This window comes from Pavona decussata, unplaced genomic scaffold, assembly GCF_977016875.1.
Source record: "Pavona decussata unplaced genomic scaffold, jaPavDecu1.1 SCAFFOLD_48, whole genome shotgun sequence".
NCBI classification, from domain to species: Eukaryota; Metazoa; Cnidaria; class Anthozoa; order Scleractinia; family Agariciidae; genus Pavona; species Pavona decussata.
In genome coordinates this window covers 2,672,646-2,697,935 of record NW_028145470.1, presented here as the reverse complement: position 1 = coordinate 2,697,935, position 25,290 = coordinate 2,672,646, and the positions used below count along the sequence as shown (strand labels likewise).

The 25,290-nt window shown below is 38.8% G+C and overlaps 3 protein-coding genes across 7 annotated transcripts in view; 2 read left to right on the top strand and 1 right to left on the bottom strand.

Moving 5' to 3' along the window:
* Nucleotides 1–1,223: 1,223 nt before the first annotated feature.
* On the bottom strand, nt 1,224–13,350 carry LOC146481763 (nucleolar and spindle-associated protein 1-like). 2 transcript variants are annotated; one of them, XM_085107920.1, is made up of 9 exons: nt 13,159–13,350; nt 12,575–12,636; nt 11,692–11,852; nt 11,286–11,360; nt 10,956–10,995; nt 5,051–5,129; nt 4,073–4,437; nt 3,355–3,567; nt 1,224–2,554 (listed from the first exon to the last, which is right to left on the bottom strand). In XM_085107920.1, the coding sequence occupies exons 1-9, from the start codon at nt 13,252–13,254 to the stop codon at nt 2,470–2,472; spliced, it is 1,176 nt and encodes a 391-aa protein (XP_084964046.1). In that variant the 5' UTR covers nt 13,255–13,350; the 3' UTR covers nt 1,224–2,469. The 2 variants fall into 2 exon arrangements, with proteins under 2 accessions (XP_084964046.1, XP_084964045.1); XM_085107919.1 differs by having other exon boundaries at nt 11,286–11,366; nt 13,159–13,349.
* Nucleotides 13,351–13,479: 129 nt separating this feature from the next.
* Nucleotides 13,480–17,264, top strand: LOC146481762 (ribitol 5-phosphate transferase FKRP-like). The gene has a single exon (XM_085107895.1). The coding sequence runs from the start codon at nt 13,693–13,695 to the stop codon at nt 15,271–15,273; it is 1,581 nt and encodes a 526-aa protein (XP_084964021.1). The 5' UTR covers nt 13,480–13,692; the 3' UTR covers nt 15,274–17,264.
* A 1,311-nt stretch (nt 17,265–18,575) lies between these two features.
* The window catches only part of LOC146481761 (spectrin beta chain, non-erythrocytic 1-like), a 44,285-nt gene continuing 37,570 nt past the window's right edge, over nt 18,576–25,290 (top strand). For 2 of the 4 annotated variants that reach the window (XM_085107814.1, XM_085107813.1), the window contains exons 1-2: nt 18,576–18,825; nt 24,651–24,780. In XM_085107814.1, the coding sequence (XP_084963940.1) occupies nt 18,706–18,825; nt 24,651–24,780 (250 nt within the window). In that variant the 5' untranslated portion in view covers nt 18,576–18,705. Of the gene's footprint in view, nt 18,826–24,205; nt 24,434–24,650; nt 24,781–25,290 lie in introns of those variants that run through there. The other 2 variants (XM_085107816.1, XM_085107815.1) reach the window with 2 other exon arrangements.

The following is a 25,290-nucleotide window of genomic DNA, read 5'->3' as shown; positions in this document are numbered from 1 at the left end:
ATTTTTTTAAATGGAATTTGGTCCTTTTTGTTAATAAAAACCAAAAATCAATCTAAAATTTGACATAGGCCCGTTCAGTCAATAGAGTATCTCTGCAGCAATTTCATAGTGATTTTTTGAGTTCTTCAACATAATTTGGATAAAGAGTGCACGAGTGTAGGGTATGATAGACTGTTTGAACGCAGTCTCTTTATTTTTTCTGTGGGATTGTCGAGACTGGTGCGCCTTGATGGAGCTGTTGCCATTTTGGTTTGTAAAAGCACTAACCTCCGCTCCGCTGATCACGCTTGCTTTTACAAACCAAGATGGCAACAGCTCCATCGAAACGTACCAGTCTCGACAATCCCATAGAAAAATAGGGGAACTGTGAACAGTCTAAGGGCATGAAGGCAGTTTCTTAGCTACTAATTCAACCTCAGTCCCAGGGTCTCTCCTCTTCACGTCCCTCTCTGGCTCACTGGAACGTGAAGAGGAGAGACCTTGGGAATGAGGTTGCTACTAATTTAGCCTGCATAGGAAGTGTTTCCATGAGGTTTTGTACGTTTTTCACTGTGAATTTCTGCACGGTCAAACAGCAAAAAATGCACAAAACTCGCCAACGGAAATACTTGCTGTACAGGCCACTATTAATTATCCAAATGAAAAATGCTAATCAGTGGGAGATTTAATATTCAACAAATCTTCAAGTTTGAGTGAAGTTCACTGTATCAGGGGGCAGTTTTCATTTTAGCTAAAATATTTGGATCAACCTTAACCCCAGCACCTATTACAGATCTTTCAAAAAGTATAAGCCCATTGACCTATCAAATGGTCGATAAAACATCACGTGCAGTGGTTTTAAAACCCGGATAAAAGCTCCTCCTTATTAGTATGCGGTGTTTAATGTTTTTCTTGTATGCTAATTCCAAAGTTCACAAAAGCATCATTGTTATAGACTCTCTTGACACGCTTTTCCTGGAATGTTTTTGAAGCCATTCAAAAAAACTCGCAGCACGTGTTTTATCAGGTCTAAAACCACTTGGCTGCTCCTCGTGGTTTTAAATCCCGATAAAACACTGCTGTTCATGTTTTAAACATTACATATGCATACTCTCTGTTTTGGTCATGGGAGATTTAACATCTGATCAATATGTGAAAATCAAACCAAGGTGACACACTTAATGTTTCTGAAAACAGAATTACACAGCGCTACCTCGCACTTACAATAATAATGATTATTATAATTTCAAAGTTTCTTTTGTTTTTATTTTCACTGGAACCACACAACTTACAGGTTCAGCTAGAACGTAGTACTAAACTAACAACTATAAAGTACCTTTTTACACTGTACACTATATAAGGGTGAAAAAGAATGCAACTGCACAACAAAAGTGGGTATACCACTTACTAAAAGTTGGCAATAATACTCATCTGTGAGTTTATATATAAGAAAATCATTATAAAAATCTTACTTAAAAATACTAGTTACTACATTAACTGTGTCTATCAATAACATGTGGGATTCAATAGACCCTTCTCCAAAATGGTGGCAACAGATTTGAATGAGTTAAAATTGAACTGAATGAAAAACTGATACCAGCACTCGAAAGAGCACCTTTTCATCAGTACCCTTGCAAAGTTTCAGCATATTAGATGTTATAGCAGCTTCGGAAATATAAGATGAAAATTGACAAATTTACAGACGTTTGTATGACTGGGGGTATACATCATACCCCCGGTCATACAAATCTCTGTAAACTTTTCAGGTTTCAACTTACATTTTCTCAGCTGATATTACACCAGATATGCTGAAACTTTGCAGGGTTACTAATTAAAAGTAAAAGTGCTCTTTCTAGTGCTAGTATAAATTTTTAATTTTAACTTATTTGAATTTTTGGCTGCCATTTTGGAGAAGGGTCTATTGGGGTATTAATGTTTAGTATTACCAAAACAATGACCAGACTCCACATCAGGATTGAGAAAGTGTGTTGTCATAAAAATAATATTATAATTATATTTTTGGTGAAAATATGAAATAAGAACCCAAAGAAAAGGGATGTTTTTACATCATCCTGGTGGAGATCCAAACAGCCAGTGACGAAAGACTGCTAATTTCAATCTGATTGGACAGTCAAATAAACATAACATTACCACAGGATACCCAGTTGTTAACATCTGGCTAAGAGGCTAACCTGAAGTAAGTTTTATACAGCTATGTTATGCCTAAATGGCCTAGCTGTTTGACTAAAAGTTTGTCTTTTTTTCAAGATGACTATATGATAAAATTTTGCAAGTAATATGATACACCTAAAGATAATTTTTTAGACAACGAGTTTGGATAATAACTTGATAACAGTCTATGTACAGTACAATCACACCTTAAGCTTACTAAAAGTCTGCAAAATGATATGTTTTGCGTCCAATTTAGGATAATAGAGCGCATTGAACTTGTATAGGAGGAGTACACTTGAGGTTTGTTGTTTAATTTAATTAAGAAGCAAGTCCTCTTCTTCTGCTCAAGGCATTTGCTCTTTTGTTTACCCTGCTCTTGTTTTCTTTCACGCGGCGTTCTTCCCTTTAAAATAAACAAAATACAAAAATAAAATTTACTATTTATAAGCTTAATAATATAACATTTAGTGGTTGTGAAGTGAACTGAAAAATCAATTATAAATATCACTAATACTGGGCATATTAATAATTAATATATTATTAGAGCACCTTCCTAAATATTTTACATGCAGGGTTCCTTCTGCACTCACTCTAACTTGGTGTCTGCTGTAAGTTTAATTTTCGGAATCATTGGTAGTTATTTGGGTTACCTTTCAAGGGGTATAGAATGGTCCTTGAAAAATAATGGGTCTCGGCAAATTTTCGGCAGGTCTCGAAATCTCAGCGTCTCAAACTGGATTCTTGGAATCTCGAGCTCGTAAAAAATCTCGCATTTTGAAATTTGAATCTTGGAATCTCGCAAACCAAGCAAAAATTAAGTCTGAAAGGCAACTCTAGTGAGCACAAAATATACTTGCACAAAACAAAACTTTAGTTGTCTCAAATAACCAACTAGATTTTTTTATCTGCGCTGTCATTAGTCTACCAAAGAATTAGTGTCAAAACTCTGCATAAACAGACCCATCTCCCTGTAACGGATCTTTAAAAACCTTTTTGTGGATCATTTCTAGTTTTCAGGAGTAACAGCAGGGTAAGCCACGTGGCCAATGCTAGCATTCTCTTTCCTGCACTGTAATTTCTTAGACAATAACAATCATGATACTGAGTGCTTACCAACGCTCACATGCCATTAGTGATTCTGGGTGAAGCAACAATAATTAAATTATAATAAATATTATTTTAAACTGTTCAATTCCTTATTACCTTGATTTGACCTTTACATTTTTGATATCCACTTTATGAGCTTTCAGTTTTGATTCACTGATGGTTGGTCGACATTCCTCTTTATAGGAAGAAGGAGGCTTCAGTTTTCCGGCATGAGGCTTGTAGGGAAGCGGTTTTGCCAGGCTGGCTTTGAGATCAAACTTTTTCCTGGGAGTTGGTGTATTGGTGACTGGGATGTTTGCTGGTAAAAATCTGTGAAAGCAAAAATCTTTATATTCAGCTGTCAGTGTTTTGGCTGAGCTAACAACACTGCATGAGGCAAGGGGCCCCTTTCTCGAAAGACCTGGTAACTTACCGGGCCCGATAAGTGTCCTTGATGATAAATGTTTCTTAACAGTAGTCAATTTTTGTTAGATTTGAATACTAAATTTTCAAATCTTATAATTCTATGCAAACATTGGCCAAGTACCATGTCTGTAATCACTGTGTAATCGGCAAAAAAACAATTAACAATAAACTTGTCAGGCTCTTTTGCTCACAACCATCAATGTTTCACCTTAGTTGGTTCAGTCTTGTATACAAAAGAAATCAGTCAAGCGTCGGGTAATCTACAGGTGTAGGTCACTTGCAATTTTTAGAAAAGTAATAAGCTATTTCCTGTACATTATAACCACTGAGTCTCTTTGCTGAAATTGTGCTTATTAATGGAGCAATTTTGATTTTCAGGCTAAAATGCACTAAACAATAAAATTTTTACCTGAAAGGAGTGACTGCTGTTGACTTGCGAGCAGGATTTGCTGGTGTTTTTGGTTTGTTTTCCACACCAGTTGTCACAGCGATGGTTCTACGAACATCCGGAGTCTTTGCTTTTCCACTTTTCACAGCACCTCTAGAGAGAACAGGCTTGAACACTTTAGGAGACTTTAACTTTAGTTTTTTGCCACTCGCATTGGCTGATGTTGCTATGGAAACTTTAGCCTCCTTGTTTGCTGGTTGGAAGAATGGTTTAGCTGCTGGAGATCCAAAAATAAACGTTGCTGATTTGTTGAGGCTTGTAACAGTTGGCTGAAAGGCTGGGATCTCAGCTGGTTTGTCCACACTTTTTCTTTTTACTCCAACAGACTGCAAGTAAAACAAAGTTTCGATTGAAATAATCAGACCTTGCCAGTTATACATGTAGGCAGCATACCTGTTATTAAGGCCTGTGTCATGATCAGCACCTGCCTGTGCCAGACTCCCAGCTTTGTGAGGCCCAGGCCAAACATTGATTTGCACATGAGAGGAGCTAAATGGAAGCCTGGATTGACCCAATTAAACTTATCAAACATCAAACTTAGTGTCCAATCAAATTCAGAGCAAAAAAGAATCTTTGGGTCAACAGAATTTAAAAGAAAAGAAAATTGTTCATTTTTATATATTTAGTTCAGCTCATGAAAAGATAATCAATGTTTGCCCCAAAGGTGATCTTCACAGTCATGTTCTATTTGTCGGAAGTATACAAAACATGTTGGTTGATCCTGAAATACATTTTTGTACAGTTGGAGGATTAATTAACTGAATTACACGAAGTTTGATGTTTCACCTGGAAGTTGGTCGGGACTGAAATTAAAATTTAATGACTCTAACAGTTGTGGGTGGCCTTAGGCCAGTGGGTTTGCATCTATTACATTTTATCAGGTTTCATTCAGGACGAAAGGTCATCAAACAAATGGGTAAATTGTCTTTTAACTTTTACCTTTGCTTTCTTGGCAGACTGATTAAACATTTCCATTCTTTTCCTCTTTTTCTCTAAGTAAACATCTATAGAATCCATTCTGGAATGAGATATGGACAACACTTCATGATAATAAGTTGGGTTAATGAACAAAATTGCTGTTTTTCAAACAGTTTCAACAACTTTTAATTAATACTGTGACTGACTTCTTTATTCATCAAAACATTTAGTAACTAAACAATGCAACGTTGGCTACATGTACTTTATAGTGATTTAGATTTAAGAAGGTTCTTGATAATTAAATAGAATGATTTACCACTAGTTACTGTATATATTTGTGACGTCTGTAGCGTGTACTGCTCTCAATGTCATCCAAAAAAAAAAATTCTGTTCACCTCTTATCGACTAGACTTGTCAGGGTTTAAAACAAGTCTCAAAATCCTATGTAATGTGTCACATGCATGACAATCACGTTATACAAGAGAGGTGTAGGCCAAATTAATTTACACATTTTTTGTCAATTATAACAAAACCTTCTATTATTAGGGCTTGTTGTTCTAAGTATGTGGATATTACAACAGTTACAACATCTAAATTAAATCAGCTGCCTAAAGCAAACATTTTAGCTCATTGTAGGCAATGAGTTATAACAGCCAGCTGTTTTATCTACAATGCATGATACAGAATACAGCTAGTTTATGGTCATAACAGGTTAAGGCCTGTTTAAATGGTTTCAACATTTGCTTCAACATGTGTTCAACACATGTTGAACCATTTAATGACTCGGGGGGCCTTTGAACAGGTTGTTCAACAGTGTTGAAAGCTTGTTGCAAGCATGTTGAATCAAATTTAAATTGGTTTAAACTTTCATTCCACAATCACTTCTGTAGTAACCGAAGGGTTCTTTATATAATTGAAGACACGAGTGAAGACACAGACATCCGTTTAACTCACTGTATTATACCATGTGCTTTCTGCTTACAGTAATCATGTGATACGTATCATGTATTGCATAATCATGCACTATCATATTACTACATTCCTCCCTTTTCAGTACATTCCTGTACAAATCGTGAATGTAAAAATAATCGACCAAGATCTCTTATTACTAAAATATAATCATAAATGATTCGTGCGATTACATAACAGTAACAGTTTATGTCCAATGTCCGATCGGTGTCCTAATTCTTAGCTATTCTCTCACGTGTTTCTCAAATTCTAATTGTCATTGTTCAAAATCTCTTAAGTGTCCTTCGAAGACTGATCTAGGCCTTCTGTTGGATCGCCTGAGTGGTTCCGGTGCGGCCTGGTTATGTTCTGCATCGTTGCTAGCTGCATCCACCCTCTGTGCTGCTATTGCTGGTGGTTGTGGGAGATATGCAGGTGGTATCTGTGTTTGAGGTTGCGTTCCTGTTTCCCTTTCGTTGGAATCGGTGTTGCTGGTATTGCTTTTGAGACGTCTGAATTTTGATTTGTCTCGGCAGATACTTTTGCCATCAGTTAACCTCTTGGCGATGATGGTTGATCCCTTCACCTGGGTCACGACATATATGTGCGGTTCGTACGGCGTCTCAGCTTTTCGTTTCTTGTCTCGCTTTACGATGACTGCTTGCCCGATGTCTAGGTGCAGTTCCGTCGCTCGGTATCGCTTGTCGTGGTATTGCTTGATTCGTTCTTTGTAGTTTCGGTCGTTGACTCTGACTTCTTGATCCTGTGTTGGTATGGATGATGGGAAGTGTTCAAGTTTCGTCCGGATCTCTCTGTTCATCATTAGCTCATAGGGTGTCTTCCTGGTTGCTGGGTGTGGTGTATCCCTGTATGTTTGGAGCATGTCGTAGGTTGCTTCGCGTACGTCTATCCCTTCCTGTTTTGCGATTGTCGCTATCTTGTTTACGAGCTTGTTAAAACCTTCGACTTGGCCTTGAGCTTTCGGATGTTTGGGTGTGATCTTCTTGTGACTGAATCCCATTTCTGTTGCAAGTGTCTGGAACTCTTTTGAGTTAAATGGCGGTCCATTATCGGTTTGTACTGTCTGTGGTACCCCATGTGTGGCGAACATCTTCTTCAGTTTTCTTCGGACTGGTTTGATAGATGTTGAGCTGATGAACTCTGCTTCTGGGTATCTTGAGTACTGGTCGGTTACAACGAGTACATATTCGCCATTAGGAAATGGGCCACAGAAGTCTGCCTCGACGGTGTTCCACGGTCGTTCTGGCAGTTCCGTCATCTTGGCGGGTTCAGTGTGCTGAGTGTTGGTGGTCACTTGGCAGCTGAAGCATGTGCTAACAATATCGTCGATGCGTTTGTTCATGTTGGGAAACCAATACTTCCGTCTGAGAAGTTCTTTTGTTTTTGAAATGCCTAAGTGTCCCTGTTTGTGAGCAATGCTGACAATCTTGTCTCGCAGTGATTCTGGTGGGATAATCCTGTTGAGCCTCAGCAGGACTCCTTCGGATTCGTAAATGTCTGCTCTTACGTCGTAGTATGGTATCAGGTCTGGATCGTTTCTATTCCATTTCCCTGTTTCAAGTGCTATCTTCAACTTCTGCAGCACTTTGTCTTCTTTACTTGCTGATCGGATAGTGTCCATGACTATCGCGTGGTCTGCGTCAATGACTGCGTTGACGTAGCCTTCATGTTTTGTTTGCTGGACCTCTGGTAATGGGTGTCGGGAAAGGTAGTCAGTCATATTGGATTTCCCCGGTATATGTACTGCAGTGAAGTCTAGGTTCTGCATCTTCATCACTATTCGCTCTATTCTTGGTGGTAGCTTTGCAGTTGGATTATTGAAGAGTGGGAGGAGCGGTTTGTGGTCAGTTGCTAACTGAAAGTGCTGTGCTCCAAGTAGATACATGTGTAGCCTGGTGGTGGTAAACTCTGCAGCCAGTGCTTCTCGTTCTATTTGAGAGTACCGTTTCTCGGTGTCTGTTAATGATCTGCTAACAAAGTGGACTGGTTGGTAACCATGTTCAGTCTTTTGGAACAAGCCACCTCCAAGGCCAGTTGGGCTGCCATCGCATATGACCATGGTTTCTCGACCTGGCTTGTATGGGATGAGAACTGGTGCTGAAGTAATTGCAGTCTTCAGATCTTCGAAAGCAGTTTGCTGAGCTTCGGTCCATTCAAAGCTGTGTTCCTTCTTTGTGAGTCTTCTCAACGGTTCGCAGCGGTTGGAAAAGTTGCTGATGTAACGTGATAGATAGGCCATCATTTGCAAGAATGACACAAGCTCTTCTTTAGATTTCGGTGGGTTGCATTCGCTGACAGCTTTGACTTTACTGGGACTGGGCTTCAATCCTTCGGCAGTGAACAGGTGCCCATGAAAGTCGATGGTTGATTTTCCAAATTCACACTTCTCCTTACGTAGGGTAAGGTTGTGGAGCTTCAGTCGTTGAAGTAAAGCTGCTAAGTTGGCATTGTGGTCATCCCAGTTGGTTCCGCCAATCATGATATCGTCTCGGTTGTTAAGGACTCTTGGTATTCCCGAGATAATCTTGCTCATTTCAGCATCAAATAAATCTTGGCTGTTGACACCTCCAAACGCGAGTCGCTTGTAACGATAGTTACCCCATGGACTTGAGAATGTCATGAGTTTTCTTGATTCTTCGTCTAGTGAGAACTGGTGGTATCCGTGGTTCATGTCAAGTTTACTGAAGACTTTGCAATCTTTGAAAGTGGTGATGAAGTCCTCTGTGATAGGCGCTTGTACTTGTCTTGTGCGCTCCATGGACTTATTCAGTACTCTTAAGTCAAGGCTGACACGGATGTCGTTGGGTTTTTTTGGTTTCGGTTGGACAACCAGTGGTGAGCACCATGTGATGGAGTCATGTTCTGGCACCTTTTCCATGATGTCTCTCTCGACAAATTCTTCCATTCGGTGACGTAGAGGTTCCATCAGGTGGTATGGTACTCGGCGGGGCTTTTGTGCGATCGGTTTCGCATCTTCTTTAAGTGGTAAATGGATTTCGATGTCTTGTCCATCTCTTCTTGCTTTGCCAATGCCTCTAAATCTCTCTTCGTGCTGAAAGAGAATCTTGTTAAGATCTTCATTTCCGGTTTGGATCTTGTGGATCTTCTGTAATTCTTCTCGATTTGGTTCTTTCAGTCCTCCTGTCGCGTCAAATGGGATCATTCCCAGCTCTTCCAGTGTTTGTCTTCCGAGTAACGGTAGGGAATCGATTGTTCCTTGAATAACGGCGATTGTCGCTTGTGTTTTTCGCGTTTTGTTTTCTAAGGTGACGTCGCATTCTCCAATAACTGGTAGATCTTCGGTGAGTGTTTTCAGCTTGATCTTCGTGTTGCGTAATTTAACCTCCGGCGTTACTCGTAGCAATTCATTGAACTGGTGTTCGTCCATGACGTTTGCATCGGCGCCTGTATCCGGTTCAACTTCTATTTTGGTTCCATTGATCCAAATCTCGCATTTGTTTTTCTCGATGGTGTCCTGTGCTGTACGGTGTACGTGCATGTGCTGTACGAGTCTGGCGATGTCCTCATCGAAAGAGTCTTCGCTTTCTGAAATGTCGCGTGCATCTTGTGCATCTTGTTCAATGTGTCGAACTCGTCTTCGGCGGTGTTGATGATCTGTCGGCGGTCTTGGCTGTCGCGGCGCGTGCTGAAAATCTTCTTTCTTGTCATTTCGGCGACCCGATCTGCCACCTTGTTTATCATCTGAGCGGTATCTTTGATCCGTGTTACGGCACATTTTGGTGTAGTGGTTACGTTTACCACATTTGTAGCATTTAGCTCCGTATGCTGGGCAATTTCCTTTTCCATGTTTTGAACCACAGCGGGGACACATACCATTGTTGTCACGCTTGTAACTTTTGACTTGTTTAACTTTGTGTGATTCCGTTGTGTCCTGGAGTTTCTGGTCGATTTCGTTTGCTTGAGTAGTGGACTCTTCTTCTATGGCTGCTTCATCCAAGATCTGGGACAACGTCCAGTTATTGCGAATTGTTTTTACTCGTAAGCGGCTGTTTGTCATCGTCTTGATAAGATGGTCTCGGATTGCATCATCTTCGTCGGTGAATTCGCATTTCTTTGCTATCTCTCGTAGTCTAGCGTAATATTTCGCCATGCTCTCATCGATCTGCTGAGAAAGGTTTCCAAACTGGAATCGTGCATAGTCCTTGTTTTTTCTTGGTAGGAAATTCTTGTCTAGTTTCCGAATAAAACGCGAGTAGACATCTTCGCCCTCGTGTTGTGCGGGTAGATCCGGGAGGGAATCTTCTAAATCGGCAATCTGCGATCCACCATAGATAATTAAGCCATCTTTCTTAACTTCTGGATCTGTTAATCCGAAGAACCTGAATTGTCTCTCTATATCCTTTTTCCATTTCGCCCATCGCACGGCTGTGTCGTTAGCATCATTTGAGATGGTGAACGGACGGATGTTTAATTGACGATTCACGACTGTGATGTTTTGTTGCGGATTTGTGCTCGGACCAGGATTATCGGTTTCTTCTGGTGGAGCCATTGGCTGATGTTCTTCTACTCCTTTCTTCTTTGTGGGATCCTCGTCGCCAATGTAGTAACCGAAGGGTTCTTTATATAATTGAAGACACGAGTGAAGACACAGACATCCGTTTAACTCACTGTATTATACCATGTGCTTTCTGCTTACAGTAATCATGTGATACGTATCATGTATTGCATAATCATGCACTATCATATTACTACAACTTCAACATTTCCTTTGTTGTTGAAAATGTTGAATGGTGTTGAAACCATTTGTCTGAACACTCAGTTCATCCAACATTTGCCCAACATTTGTTCAACTTTTGTTGAACGAATGTTGGGCAGATGATGAAACCGTTTAAACAGGCCTTTAGATGTATAAATTTTGAGAGCTGGGACTGAACTCCAATCTACACTCAGTTTTGCTGAAAAAATACATCAACTAAGTAAGACATAGTGTACTTACTGTTCAAATTGGGAGTTGTGAATTTTACTCCATTTAGCAGCTGAAATTGGAAAATGAAGTTAGGTGTTGGAGTCTGAGCCAGGAACATTACACGAACACAGTCAGAAGCAACTTGTAGTGCCACACATTAAATGTCTTCAATATAAATTAATATATATATTTGAAAGGAGGTGTAAATTAAACATTGTACATGTGACAGTCATGGTGCACTCTTTCGGGACCATTCCAGTCCACAAAAAGAAAACATAAAATAGACCGTATAATTATATCCATAATCTTTGGGTCCTATTCTATTCTCAGAATGAAAAGAATGAGAATTCGTATACTCACCTGGAGTTTTCTTGGCTTCTTGTGTAGATTTGTCTTTAGTAGCAAACTGGACAAATCTGGGAATCTTACACTCCACTGGCACTTAAAAAGATGAACAAGAAACTGTATATATTATTACATGCTGATGTTGTCAGCCACAATATAAAGGCGAAGATGTAACATAGATGCAAAAATTCTAACTGGGTATTAAACATGACTTCTCTCTTACAGTCTTAATCACATTTAGCTGCATAAATCTCACACCAACTGCAAGGATAACAGGTGGCCATCAGACATTCAATTCAGTTTAATATGAGTATCAGGCTTTCCTAAGGAGGGGGAGGGAGCTCTTCCTCCTCCACCCCCTCCCCCACCTCTCCTGAAAGAGCCTGATACTCAAGTTAAGTCAGTTTAGTTGGTCACTTACTCTTTTCCTCAACTTTCTTTTCAAGTTGATCCATGAGTTGTTTTTTGTAACTCTCATCGTTTTCAGCATCCTGTTGTTCACTTCCCGTCTTCTTATTTATTGGTTCTTCTACGACCATACATGAGCTGTTCTGCGACTGCCGTTTTGCAGCAATTGAAGACCTAAGAACAAAGAAGATGTTTTGAGAATGACATAGTCAACTATCTCTAAGGCAGACTCTCTTAGGATCAGTCACTTTGTCTGCTTTATAGCTAATAGTTTCCTCACACATAAACAAGACAAAGTATTATTTTAGTGAAATTCAACTAGTACCAGTGAATCTGTCAGTGGTGTCCATATATTAGGGTGTCCACTGTAATAGGCTTGTCATGCATTGGGGGAGAGTGTGTGACAAACCCAAAGAACATGTGCGTAGGATCTAATTTTAAAATCTTCATCACTGTGACACACTACAAGGTCGAGATAGAGAGTATCTGAATTGAATATCCAGGCATAGCCAATTGAAGAGAATTTCAATCGAACTCCATTAAACTTAATCCATGGATAGAGTTTGACCGAGTCTGGTAATCGGACGTAGTCAAACGGACAATTAAAAAAATTGTAGGCAGATGAACTTTCAACTGCTGAACTCTTGATTGGGAAGAAGGATGCTCCTTCTGTCCCCCACCCCTCCACCCCCAAGAGCTTGCTGTCAGGGTAACAAATACTTTTTTGCAGTAACAGCTAACATCCAGATAGTGGAACAGCAAATGTGGAGACAATAGTGAAAAGAAAAATAATTCTCTGAGCGTCACTCCTTACTATATATCTGAAGATCTTGAACAGACTACTCACGCGTCTGGTATAACTGTTTACTAAGGTAGGCATACAACACAAAACTTACCTCTTTCTTTTACCAGAAATCTGTGCTGCGTGTTCCTTAAGCGCTTCAATAAGTTGTGCATTCTAAAGAAGAGTAAAGAGGCATTTACAAGGTCAATTGAAACACTTATAACACAGTCAATAAGTTTACAATAAGGCTGTAAAACGGCTGTAAAAATCACTTCGGATAGCTCGAAATGCAGTCAATGGTACGCAAAATCTGATCTTACGCTGATCCTTCTTTCGAATTCTTCATGCAGAGAAAACACCTTCAATGGAGGGCTGGTTGACGCGATTTTTGAAAGGAAGAGTTTGCTCTAGATGTGACTAAAATTCTAGTCCACTGTGTAGGGAATCGAATGCATGAGAAAATGATACATGAGAGAGAGGAATTTAGATGAAGTCGCTACAAAATGCACCGCACATAACTACGTACAGCTCTGTCACACGCAAATATTTGGTAATAATCAGCCAATAAATAGGTGATCACATTCCGCGTTAACTTTTGTTCTTCGAATTTTTCACAAAGAGTTCTTGAAATTGACATGCTTCGTTTTGAGATCAGTTAGTTGAGTTGCATGAGTGTAACAATAATCACTTGCATACCTTCATGTTCGCCTTAATGCCAACGCTTTTGCAAAGCTTTTGAAGCTCAGCACGCTTCATTCCGTCGAGCTTGTTTACGTCGAACGTTTTCTCCATTTTCAACTAAAACTTAACAAAGCGTTTTCGGTTGTAAAAACTTTTTGCTATGTCTTTTCTGTCGTTTCTTGCGCGTTTGTTCGAACGTTTGATCGGCGAAGATCACACACAGCTGAAATTTGAAATGACATCCCAAATTTTTGATTGGTCGGTTTGTATTACCGCGCACGCCTGAAAACTAGTGCTTAGTTTCCCCGTGTCTTTAAAGTAACGAAAGTAACGCCTTGTTGTTGTTTATCGTCGTAAAAACATGCCAGGGGCAAATTCTAAGATATCTATATTGTTTTGGTTTCGGAAAAATTAATGTAATCAATATTTATACAATATTCGTCGATAGAGCACTTGAAGTGTTCATGTTGCGAGGAATGCAGTTTTCATAGGCATGGTATTTTCACCAAAACTCGACGACACAGCTCTAAGAAGATTCACTCATGATCAATGTCGATTACAAAGTGTCAAGTTGTGTTGGTATGTGCGATTATTTGCAACTGTTTGATTCTGTTTTATGTTTCTCATGTGCAAAATATCAACGGGGAGTGGTTCGAACAAGGCCGAATAGCAGCAATTAAGAAGAAAATTGACTTTAGAAAGTCAAACAGTGTTACGGATGCAAGCAGGCAATTCGAAAGTGAAGTAACAGTTGTGTTTCTTGAATTTGAAAAGTTCGAGAATGACCTCACTCGCACAATTCGCTCCATCTTGGATCACTTCCCAAACATCCACATTGTGGTTATATCGCAAAGAAGACCTTATCCGCCATTAGATTTTCCTGCAAATGGCAAAATTCAGCTTGTCATACAAGAAGTACCTCCAGATCAGAAGCAGTCATCTGGAAGACCAGAGAATTACATTACAACACCTTACGTCATGTTTGTTCCAGATAGTGTCCGATTTGATGCTGCAAGCTTGCCAATCATGATGCTTGCTGAATTAAAAGCTACAGCAAGTACAAGACCTCAAGTGAAAGTTGTTGTTGTACCTGTTAAAACCAAAAAGGTAATTCAGTGCAACAAATTAACTTTTGATGTCAAACGTTGGACTTTAGAGTACTCAGTTTCTGAAGAAGAAGCACAAAGCTATTATAGAACTTGTGATGCTGTCAGTGCAAGTCAAGTAATTCTGTTAAAAGCAGCATTTCTTCACAGTGTTAGTGCGCCATACACTCGGCCTTTTCCTGAAAGTTTATTTATTCAAGCATCATTGCACCATATTAAAACAAAACTTCTCCACAAGATGTCTTTCTCACAAGGATTTAAGCTATTTACAAATGCTCACACCCTGTGGAAATACGAAAACAATGTGAAAACAAGGACAGTTGACATGTACAAGAGACTTGGAGTGAAGAAAGTTGTTCTCCCTTCGGGACAGATAGATTGGTATGGGTGTGGCAAGGACACAGGACGATGCTTTGGAACTGTTTATGAGGACATGCCAGAGTACTTGTACATGTCACGGTGGACACCGCCTTGTTGTCTACGGAACTTGCGAGAAACAGCTCGTTATCTCTTTAACATTCTAAACGAGGCTGGTGTTCAGTATTGGTTGGAAGGAGGTAGTTTATTAGGTGCTGCTCGCTATGGTGACATCATTCCGTGGGATTATGATGTTGATATTGGAATTTATCAGCATGAAATCACGAAGTGCTCTTATCTGGTTGAAGCAGAAAAACATTCAAATGCTGGGAAAAAGTTTGTTGATGAACAAGGCTATACATGGGAAAAAGCTTTGGAGGGGGATTTCTACAGAATTCAATACAGTCAGTTTAATCATTTACATGTTGATATTTTTCCATTTTACGAAAAAGATGGTATCATGACAAAGAAAACTTGGTTTGAAACTCACAGACAAGACAGGGAATTCCCTGCTCATTATCTGAAGCCTCTCGAAACTGTTGACTTCATTGGAGTGAAAGCATCAGCTCCCAACCATGTACGGGAGTTTCTGGAATTCAAGTTTGGAAAAGGTGTTATTGAGAATCCCCAGTATCCAAACCCACAGAAGCTTAAAAAGAAGTTGTAACATTCAAGTTCTGAGATCTTGTGTTACATGTGATTAGGTCCTGTGGCCACCTGTCCCTCACTGAGAGCGTACTGGTGCACCCCCATGCCCTCCAGTGAGGGGAGGGGACAGGGCTATATAAGGAGGTTGCCCCCCCCCCCCCCCCCCATATACCACAACACTTGTGGTATGTGAAAGGGTAGCAAAGTATTGAATTTTTAAATGGATGCCATTCTGGAAGACCAAGGGGCAGATTGTGGCGACAAGGTAAAAGAAGGGAGGACATTTTTTCTCCCTACATGTACTTTGTTTCCTACCTGTTTTGACTTTTGTCCAAGAAAGGAGAATGTGCTCCCACCAGTTTCTCTGCATTCCCACAAAATGCAAAAGTAATAGAGTCCTAAAGTGATGATGTCACAAAAACTAAATTTATGAAATTATGGGATTTGTTAGTATATCCAGAAAGAGCATGTTGAAAAATGCCTATATCTTATCGCAATTTGGGGGCGAGATATTAGCACTGTTATACCCTAGTGCCTCCATACAAATCCTTCTAATTTTGTCTCAGTTCCAAACATTTTAAAAAGAACTGAGATGCGTTTTAAATTTCAGTACAAACCTTTGCAGGGGCAGTAAGTCGGGTAGCAGGGATTTTCGTGCGTGAAATCCCTTCTACCTGACAAACTGTCCCTGGGTCTCCGAGGATGACAACAGTGTTAACCAAATCACAAATAAGTAGTTCTCTACATCATACCAAAGCTGCTATTTAATTAATGAAGATTTATCTGAGACTGAATCAAAGTGCAGTTTAAGCACACTAATAATTTTAGTTTATATGATAAAAATTTTAATATTTTACTTTTAAAGTATGTCAATATCTCTCAACAATGTGAGATGTTGCTCTGGCATAGAAATGCAGAGCCTTTGAATTATCACCAAATACATTGTTAAGGATTTTAGAAGGACAATATTTTGACAATTGATTTACTTGAGGTTTACTGGAAATCTTCAGTAGCAAAATTAAAACCAATGCTGTCTGACGTTCTGATCGATACCACCATGAATAATCAAGGCAAAGTGACTGCACTAAGCTATTAACATAATCACAACAGAAACAAAATGTCTATTATATTGTTTTCACTCATTCATATTCAAACCTCAAAGAAACATTCACCTAATGCCTTGATAATAATGGCAATATCATTGGAACATTATAGTTTTAATTAATTCACTGGAATTTGGAGAGTTTATTAAACTTAATTCCTGATAAAAAATATTATTGCAAAAAGTTGACGCAATTCTTAGTTTGGAAACATTTTTTCCTTGCAATTCAAAAAAGTCCTATTATAAAATAAATCCTGATTTTTATATGATTTAGAAGGAGAGTTTTTTCCTTGAACTTTGTTCCCTTTAGCCTAAATCAAGCCATTTAAATGTGATTGAGGAATTTTATTTCTTTCTTATGGCCACAAGCAAAAGAAGGGGTTTTGAACATTTGGTAAATTCAAAATTTTGGAGATAAGGTAATTTTAAAATCAGCATTCTTTTTTGTGAACCAAGACTTAAGTAGCCTTCCAATAGTTACTGCAGATCTAATAAGAACTGCTTCATAAAAATGAAAAGGTTAAAAAGTGAGTCCCTTGGAATTTTTGTTAGTAAAAGTAACTGTAAATTAAATTAATTCCTGTGAAAACGTTTTAGAGGTCAAGTTAAAAAACAACATTTTGAAACATTTTTTTAGATAACAGCATTAGACTAAATACATAAATAAATATTATTGTGTTATGATTACACAAGTGCACTAAAACGTGACGGAAAACAGCAAGAATTTTTTCATTTCATTATTAATTCCAGATTCAAAGAAGCATTTTTTTTGGAAGTAAACGATCGACAAAAGCTTTTGTGAGAAACATTTGTGTTAAGAAAATTATCAGATCTTTAAGTTTCAAAAAGGATACAAACTGTAAAAAAAATTGTTGAATGTGTCATTCAATAAAAGTCTGTACTAATGGCTCACTGTTTCTAGTCTATCTGTGAACTCTGATTTGCTTGTTCTATGGAGATAACATCTCCATTGACACTGCTGTTTGTTTGTTTGTTTTAGTTTCTTTTTATCATTTGGGGGTTTTTGGTATCTTAGCCCAGGGGTGGGGTGGGGGAGGCATGGGTTTGACATTAAAAAGTGAAAGTTGTGCTCATTGTACATTTGAGGGAGGGAGGGGTGATTTTGTGGATTGGTACCACCCAGGATGCAAAGATATAGAATTGGCCAAAATGACATTTCTATGGTGGTATCTTTCAGAGTATTAAGCTGAAAAAATTAAAGATTTGGTGCCCCTGATGGGGGTACGGTTTCCAGTTGATAGTCCTGGTTCTAATGCTAGATTTTTTTGCTAGCTTGGGCAAGTATCAGAAAAAGGTCAATTCATGTTTAACTTTGATTTGCTATTTTTTTCTTTTTTGTTTGTTTTTAATTTTTGTATTCAGAATTAGTATACTGTGCTAGAGAGGACAAGAACGTGGTTTGGTATGCACAAATATCCAAGTACAAAGACAACAATCCAAATTACAACCCAAGATTGGCCTATTCCTGAATTTTTTTTTTTGAAAAGACTATTTACTACTTCACAAAGCTCTGCAATGCTATCTTACATCACACTGCACTATCTCACTTACATTTACTTACATTACATTATTTGCAATATATTACACTGTGTTACTTTTCCTGAATGGTGTGGAAAATTGAGTTTACTTTTTCAAACCCAAAACCTATCTGGAGATTGGCTAAAGGTAATTTTACCAGAGTCAGTTTTTGTTGGTGGTGCCCCAGATGGGTGTGGCTCAATAGAGGGAGGGGCATGAATTTCTTTCTGTCATACATGATCATGGAAATGTGTATGGAAAAGGACAAGACCTTGTCCAAAAAAAAAAAAAAAAATGGGGGGATGGAGTACTTCTGTCATTCATTTTGAGGAGGTTCAAGGAACTTTTTTAGTCATGGGAAGACCAATTTTTTACCTGCATTCGGATATATAAATGTGAGTAGAAATTTTGACTGAATATGTCAAACATACAAGAAACAAATATATCGGTAACGTTTTAAATTTTTACCTATGCTTTGAATTTCCACAGATAAGTAGAGAACAATGAGGTCCACTGGGAATTGTTTTGAATTGCGAGCAAATTCTCTTTCCCGCGGTAATTGCAGCTTCCATTGGAAGAAGAGGCGTTGAATGTTCTGGACGATTGACTCTCGCTTCTGATTGGTCCTTTGAGAACAAATAAAGAGCATGAAATGTATGCAGGAATATTGAATTTCAAGTTAGCGAGTCCGGCCCAGTTTTTGGGCGTCTCACTGTGCTTTGATCAAGGATTCGACTCTCGTGCGCCTCGCAGCCCAGGTTTTGTGTGAAATTTACAGCAAATCGAACGGTTGATCGAGAGGCTTGAATCATGGCCGTGGAAGTGAAACATCCGCTCGATACGGCGAGCACTGATCTGTTAGAAGTGAGCCGACATAGGCTTGAACCACTCTCGACAAAGATGGAGGAGAGAGACGCTGATGTAATGAAGGTAAGTTTATACCGTGTTTGTCAAAGATCGTTGTCACAAAAAGCAGCATTTAGACAAGCTGAATGTTTGTCAAGGTTATCTCTTTGTTCATGGCGATTCTCCAAGAGTTTCCTTGTCTAGATGAGGTTTTATTTGCGCTACATGTTTGTAGTGTCACTTGTGTTCGTGCGTGACGAGTGGAAGTCTTTTAGGATTCGATCGAGACCTTGAGCGTCGGGTGAATCGAATGATCAATCGTTCTTTGAGTGTTATCTTTAGTAATTCGAATGTAACAAATAGTAAACCTTCGTAAAAAGTGGACCAACCTCTTCGTATTGCCCCAGCCTCGTGGTGAGGTTTAAATATATTGATTGGAGTTGTTTAAAGTCAAATTTGCAACTGATGGCCTTTCGCGCGATTGCTATCCAGATGTCTAGCATGTGTTTTGCTTTTGAGGAATGCTGTGTGTGTCTATTCTGCCCGTTTCCAGCTCTCTTTCACTTGGCAGTCGTGCGTTTATTGTCTAAATCTATTCAAATGCCATATTGATCACAAGCCAAGCAGCTTTGCAATGAAAATCGCAAATACGCGAGATCTAGGAAGAGTAAAAGCTCGAGGGCAAATTAAGAATTCGAGTTTTCTACATGCTGGAATTTAGAAAATATGATTGTGTAAAATAGGACTCGATGTAATCGTCGATCGATTGAGGTTTACTGTTGAGACGCTGTTAAAACATAATACTGAATTTTCAAAGAAAAATATTCAGCAGCTTTTTGCTTGAATGCACTCTTTTTTCCAAACTTTGCACTCGAACTGCGCTGGCCTCAGCCAATATATTTTCCACGTAAGACTTAAATTTTCTTCACATAGTAAATAAAAGATGTTGGCTCAGTCGCTGGGGCACAACTTGTTGTATTATCAATACAAAACGACCGATGAAAAATTATTTTTCTGTGCCCATTTCCGCCCCACTCAGTCACCAGACTCACACGTTTGCATATTTCTTTGTTATTCATTACGGAAATTGACAACGTGAATTCGTTCTGTTTACATAAAAACCAGGTTTCATCCTTAAACACGCTTTTAATACTTTGATTTTCGCATATTTTGTTGTTATTTCCCTGTTTTTAAAGCGAGAAGCAATCCGTACCTTAATTCATGTTATATTCATTCTCCATGGATGAACACATAATTTTTTTCTTCTCGAAGACATGATCAAAAGTAGCATTTTGTTGGGTTTCTTCTCTCCGCACGCACGCAAATCAGACGCTGTAAGCGCTTCCAGCGGTGATCCCAGCAGTTTATTCAGACAAAGCAGTTCTATAACTAGAGAGCATTACTTTTTTGGCTCATAGAAAATTTGAAAACAAAAATCGCCAAATAGTGTCGGCTGTAAGAATTGCAAAATGTGTGGTTTTGTGGCGACAATGTTATTGCATGGAACTTCTCTGATTTTCAAAGGATTTCCTTGCCTCATGCTTGCAACTAATGATGCACTTTTTGAGATTCTCGGCATGATAGTTAGTGAAGGATAGTGGAATGTTTTGACTGGCATTGGCAATGATTGATAAATTTGATAAGCATTTCGAGTTTGTTGTTTTAAAACAAGAAAGGGGTAAGCTCAAAGGCAACAAACCATGCGCAATAGAGCTGTAAATAAAATCATTTTCATAAATGTCTCACAAAAGAGTAGGTACTCTGCTTGTAAATTTGACCAGAAATTCAGATAATTTTGAGGTGGCTAATGAGACTTGAAGTATGCATTTGCAACTAGTAATTAACATTGGCAGATGTTACAGAGCCGTATCAAAGTTGTGCCTGCTTATAAAAGCCGAGGACATGCAGCTCCAATACACTGCACAGCTCAGCATAAAAATTCTTTTTCACTTGTGTCACATTTATTTATAAATGTTCACTTATGATAATCCAGTGATCGAAATTAAAAAATGTCACAAGTTGTCCCTATGCCAAAATTTATGCTGGGCAACCAAACCTTTAAAGTTGGTTGCCTTGATAGCTGCTTAGTTATACAAAACAGATCCAATTTCACACATGAATTATGACTAAACAACGGCATTTCTATTTTCATGACAATTTCCCTATTGAAATAAATCCACAATGAATGTTTCACAGTGTAACTACTCTGTAACTTTTACTTTGTGTCAAGGTTTTTTTGTGTGATATTTTGGATGTGTGTGTTTTCAGATATCTTTTGGTTGAAGCCACATTTGTTTCTGCAACTAAAACAAATAATTTATTTTACTTTAATACCAGTTTTTGAGACTTGAAAGAATTTAAGGATAAATATATAATGCTCCTGCCTCTATTGATCATGAAAGGCCAGATTTTAAACAGTCTTGAGAAGTATTAGTTACTATTTTCAAAAAGGCTTCAAAAACACAATCAATCACTTTTTGGGGAGGCCTAGGAACGAGTAGATCTAAGATGGCATCCATTAACTGCGATTACCAGCACCTGGGTTTGTGTAAATCGGTTTCTAAAAATAATTGTTGTTGCCTCCATCCAACCTGAATGTTGAGAAGTGATTTCCTGGAGTACTTCGTAGTAATCTTGGATGAACACTAATTTCAGGCGCTGCTGTTTAGTCACGCAATATCAGGAACCATTTTGAAAAGCTGTGACAATATCACTATCAAAATGTTATAATATTCAAATCACAAACACTGTAACTAAACTGCCTTTGCATGGATCAATCATTTTGATGTAAAATGTCAAAATACAGAGAAAGTGATTTACCAACTAAGATACCTGCCAGGATTAGTTTGAAGTCCGGTAAACTGTTGTGGATTGTAGTACAGAGTTGTCCTATTTGCTGTGAAATTAGAAGGTATGTGGAAGGTCATAAAGTTTACACCCATCTTGGACTCATGCTTCTTTGTTGTCCCTTATCGATGCTGAAAATTATACATCTTTATCAGGCCTGGTTCACACTAGAGACAAAAGCGGAATAAGAGTCAGAATCAGAAGATTCTTCTGTGAATCAATACAGTGGTAGTAGACATTCCAAACGGCGGAAGGCCGCCATGTTTTCTGTTCTAAATCTCAGTTAGAGGGATAATTTGAGAATGAGCAATGTGATTGGTAGGCTCGATTACCAGCTGCTGTTTGGGAAATGAGCCCACGCTCATCCCCGAAGAGACGACTGGACATATCTGATTTCTGTTGCTGGATTCAGCCAATCAGGTTACCTCCTGGAGATTTTTGTCTGGCAATATTAGCGCATAAGTTATCATATCACAACAGACTTGTTCAAAAGTCTAAGATTGAAAATCTCAAGGCTGTCCAATGGGAATCGTTGAAAAAGTTAGTCAGCGTGCGAGATGTATTTGTTATTCAACCGACTGGATTAGGAGTCTCTGCTTTTCTAAGCTGGGCCGATGGTATTTGATGTAGTGAAACAGACTAAGTTTCAATCCATAGCTGTCATGATTTTTAATGCAGGATGAAGTCAAATTTTTGGAATCGATAGGGGTCATGCCGAATAATCGAAGCCAATAAACCTAAGCAAATGCCACAGAGCTAGCAGAGTTTTGGCACCTCTCTCGCTTATGTTTGTTGATCTTGTTTGGCATCAGATCATTTCCAGTGACCAGTAGCGCTGCATAAATTAAATTTTGAATTTACGTCAAAGAAATCATGGGTCGTGGGGGAGAGCTGGACCTAAGGGAGCAGCAGAAATTGAGCCTATGTGATTGGTTGATTCTTCTACTTACAGTTCCGATCAACCATGTCACGCTTGATTACAAGCGACAGAATCAGATGTAGAATCCGAAGAAAGAGGAAACGTTCTGATCCTTGCAATTCCAATTGCCTAGAGCTTAGGGTTGCGACTCTGTTTTTTTGATTTACATGTATAACCACATGTGACGCTTTTAAGACTACCGATCCTAACACTATGCATGTCACATACCGTACCATGCAAATGTAAGTTGACAGTCTCGACTTAAAACTCGATCCTCAAAGCTATTGAGGATCGAGGCTCGAGTTTCAAGTATCGAGTTTTGAGACACTCAAAGAATTTTTCGAGGATCTCGATAGCAGCTTTTGAGGAAACGATTAATTTCTCGAACCTCAAACAATAAGAGAGAACAAAAGCCACCCTCTATGTAATGAGGTGGGGGGGGGGGGGTGCCAAAACAGTACCCACCTATTTGTTGAAGTCATGTATTATTGTTACTTCTGTAGAAGGCTTTTGGGGAAAGCTATAGTCAACTTGTTTATTTTGCAAATTCAGCATCAGGTTTGGAGAGTATCTCTTGAAGTCATCTACCCTGTTATCAGACTTTTTCTATGTCATTTGTTTTCTACTTATTCTTTGTCTTCATCATATTGGCTCGCATGAACAAGAATCAGAAACAAAGGAGTTTTAAAATTGTTGGTAAAAAGAAACCGCCAAGAACAATTTCTGATTCGGTATACCTTACTCTTTAGATCCAAGTTTGCGAGTTTTCCGACCACACTCAGTTCACTCTGCTTGTTTTTTATTTTATTTTATTTTATTTTTCTTTGCCCTATGCCCCACTTTAGGAGAAAGCTCTGCTTTAGTGCAGAGGTCAGGTTATTCTGTTGTTGTTGCTAGGTTTTGCATCAATTTGTGACACAGTTGCATTGACTGCCCACCTCCCCCATAAATACAATTTCAAGAGTTTGTCAAGTTGTAAGTGGCGGAGTGATTACTTAAGAATCTTCAACTTGGGACGAATGTCGTAATGTATGGAGATATAAAGGCAAAGTTTGGAAACAAATAGTTTTGACAATTATACAAATTTAAGATTTTTCTCGGAGAACTTTGCACCGGCATTTGGAGTTAGAAAGCTTGTAATGAGCATGTAAGCTCCTCTGTGGTAAGCTTATTAACTGAATCGAGTAAAATTTAATCAGTCTGTTTGTATGTGTCTGTACTAGTTGAATTAAATTATCATTAGAGAGGCATTCTGAAGCCATTCCATGGACGCTGGACCGAGGAAATTTCAATTTTGAAAAGTTTTTCTCGATCTTTCTTTGAGTTCACCGCAAAGTGAAAAGGTCATTGTGTTGTGTTTTAAAAACTGCTAGAGCACAAAATGGTTAATTAATTTGGTCATTGTTAGATAAAAATCGTTTTCTAGAGCCCTATTAGTCTTACCTAATGCACTAGAATGGATTAAAATTGCTGATTTCCGTAAAGAAATGGTTTCCTTCCATTAGTGTTTTCGATTCCCGGGTCTAAAGAAATTCACGAGCGTTCGTGACTCGTGCACTATAAAAAGCTCCTGGATTGGTTGCCGCTTTTATTAGACGCTGTCTGATTGGTTGTGGTCGATTGCTGCAGGGCGGGGAGGATAGAAGGTGTCGCGTGGAATGCATCGCATTTGAGCGTACACAATCGCTTTGCCACTTAACCTATTTTTCTCTTGTCATTTTCCTTGAATAACTTTCTGTGCATTGTGAAAGCGCTGTTTTTCGTTGAAGGGGAGGATTATTGGCTTGGATTTGTTCGAAAGGGATCGAAAGTGGTGCAGGATTTGATCGCAGGAAACAAGAATTTGTGTTACACCCTGTCTGTAGTTTACGTCCGTTCATCCAGGATTTCGGGCGTGAATCTTGTCATAGATTCGCTTTTATGTAGGTAAAACGACCACCCAAAAGGAAACATAAATCACAATCGATTTCTAATACAGAATGAGTGCTGTTTAGTTACTTGTCGTGGTGCGGTGAAAAGTTGTTGTATTGCTGCATGTTGGCTTGCATAAGCTTATGTTTACCAATATCGATTTCGTTCGATTTTCTTGTGTTAAATTTCAGGAGAAAACAAAGTTCTGACTCTTAATCTTTTAATTTTGCAGGCGTTTATTCAGTCTATGGGCACAATGGGTGAAGTATCAACAGATTATCGTGACCCTGAAGAAGATCAATGGATGGAACAGCAGAGCTCGGCGCGATTATTCGAAAGATCACGAATCAAAGTTCTTGCAGGTTCGTAAAATGCTCGTGTTGTACATGTATAAAGCTTACCATTTGAAATTACCGAGGGAAAATGGCTCAAACTTATGAAACTTTTTTGATTTCTTTCAATGCTCATACATGTAAGCTTGATAAAAACCATGTGTGCATCTACGGGAGGCATGTTTTAAAAGCTTACGTAAATAATTTATCGCCGACCGAAACAGCGAATACTTGTCAAGATTTAAGCTTAATCTAGCTGTAGTTGTAGTTTTATCGGCGACCAATTTTAGCCGCGGCTTTCGGCATTATATGTATGCCGAATCAGATTGAAGCGTCTACAATGCAAGTAATTTTTAAAGTCAACGCGAATGTTTTTATACGTTGCGATCGAAAATATTTGGTCTACCGATGCGTTATCTTTCCAGATTTCCTCATCGCTATTGTGACAAATTTGTTTTCCACCCAGACGGAACATAAAACTGGTTGAAGCAGATAGCTAAGCGCCAGGGAGTCGTAAAGAATCTTGATATTTTCAAAATT

Excerpts from the sequence above, each read along its gene's own strand:
- LOC146481763 (XM_085107919.1), bottom strand. The coding sequence starts at position 13,254 with ATGGAGAAAACGTTCGACGTAAACAAGCTCGACGGAATGAAGCGTGCT. Across the intron at positions 10,996-11,285 it reads AGAAGCCAAGAAAACTCCAG|CTGCTAAATGGAGTAAAATT; the intron begins GTGAGTATACGA and ends TTCCAATTTCAG. Across the intron at positions 2,555-3,354 it reads AATGTAAAGGTCAAATCAAG|GGAAGAACGCCGCGTGAAAG; the intron begins GTAATAAGGAAT and ends TTTATTTTAAAG.
- LOC146481762 (XM_085107895.1), top strand. The coding sequence starts at position 13,693 with ATGTCGATTACAAAGTGTCAAGTTGTGTTGGTATGTGCGATTATTTGC.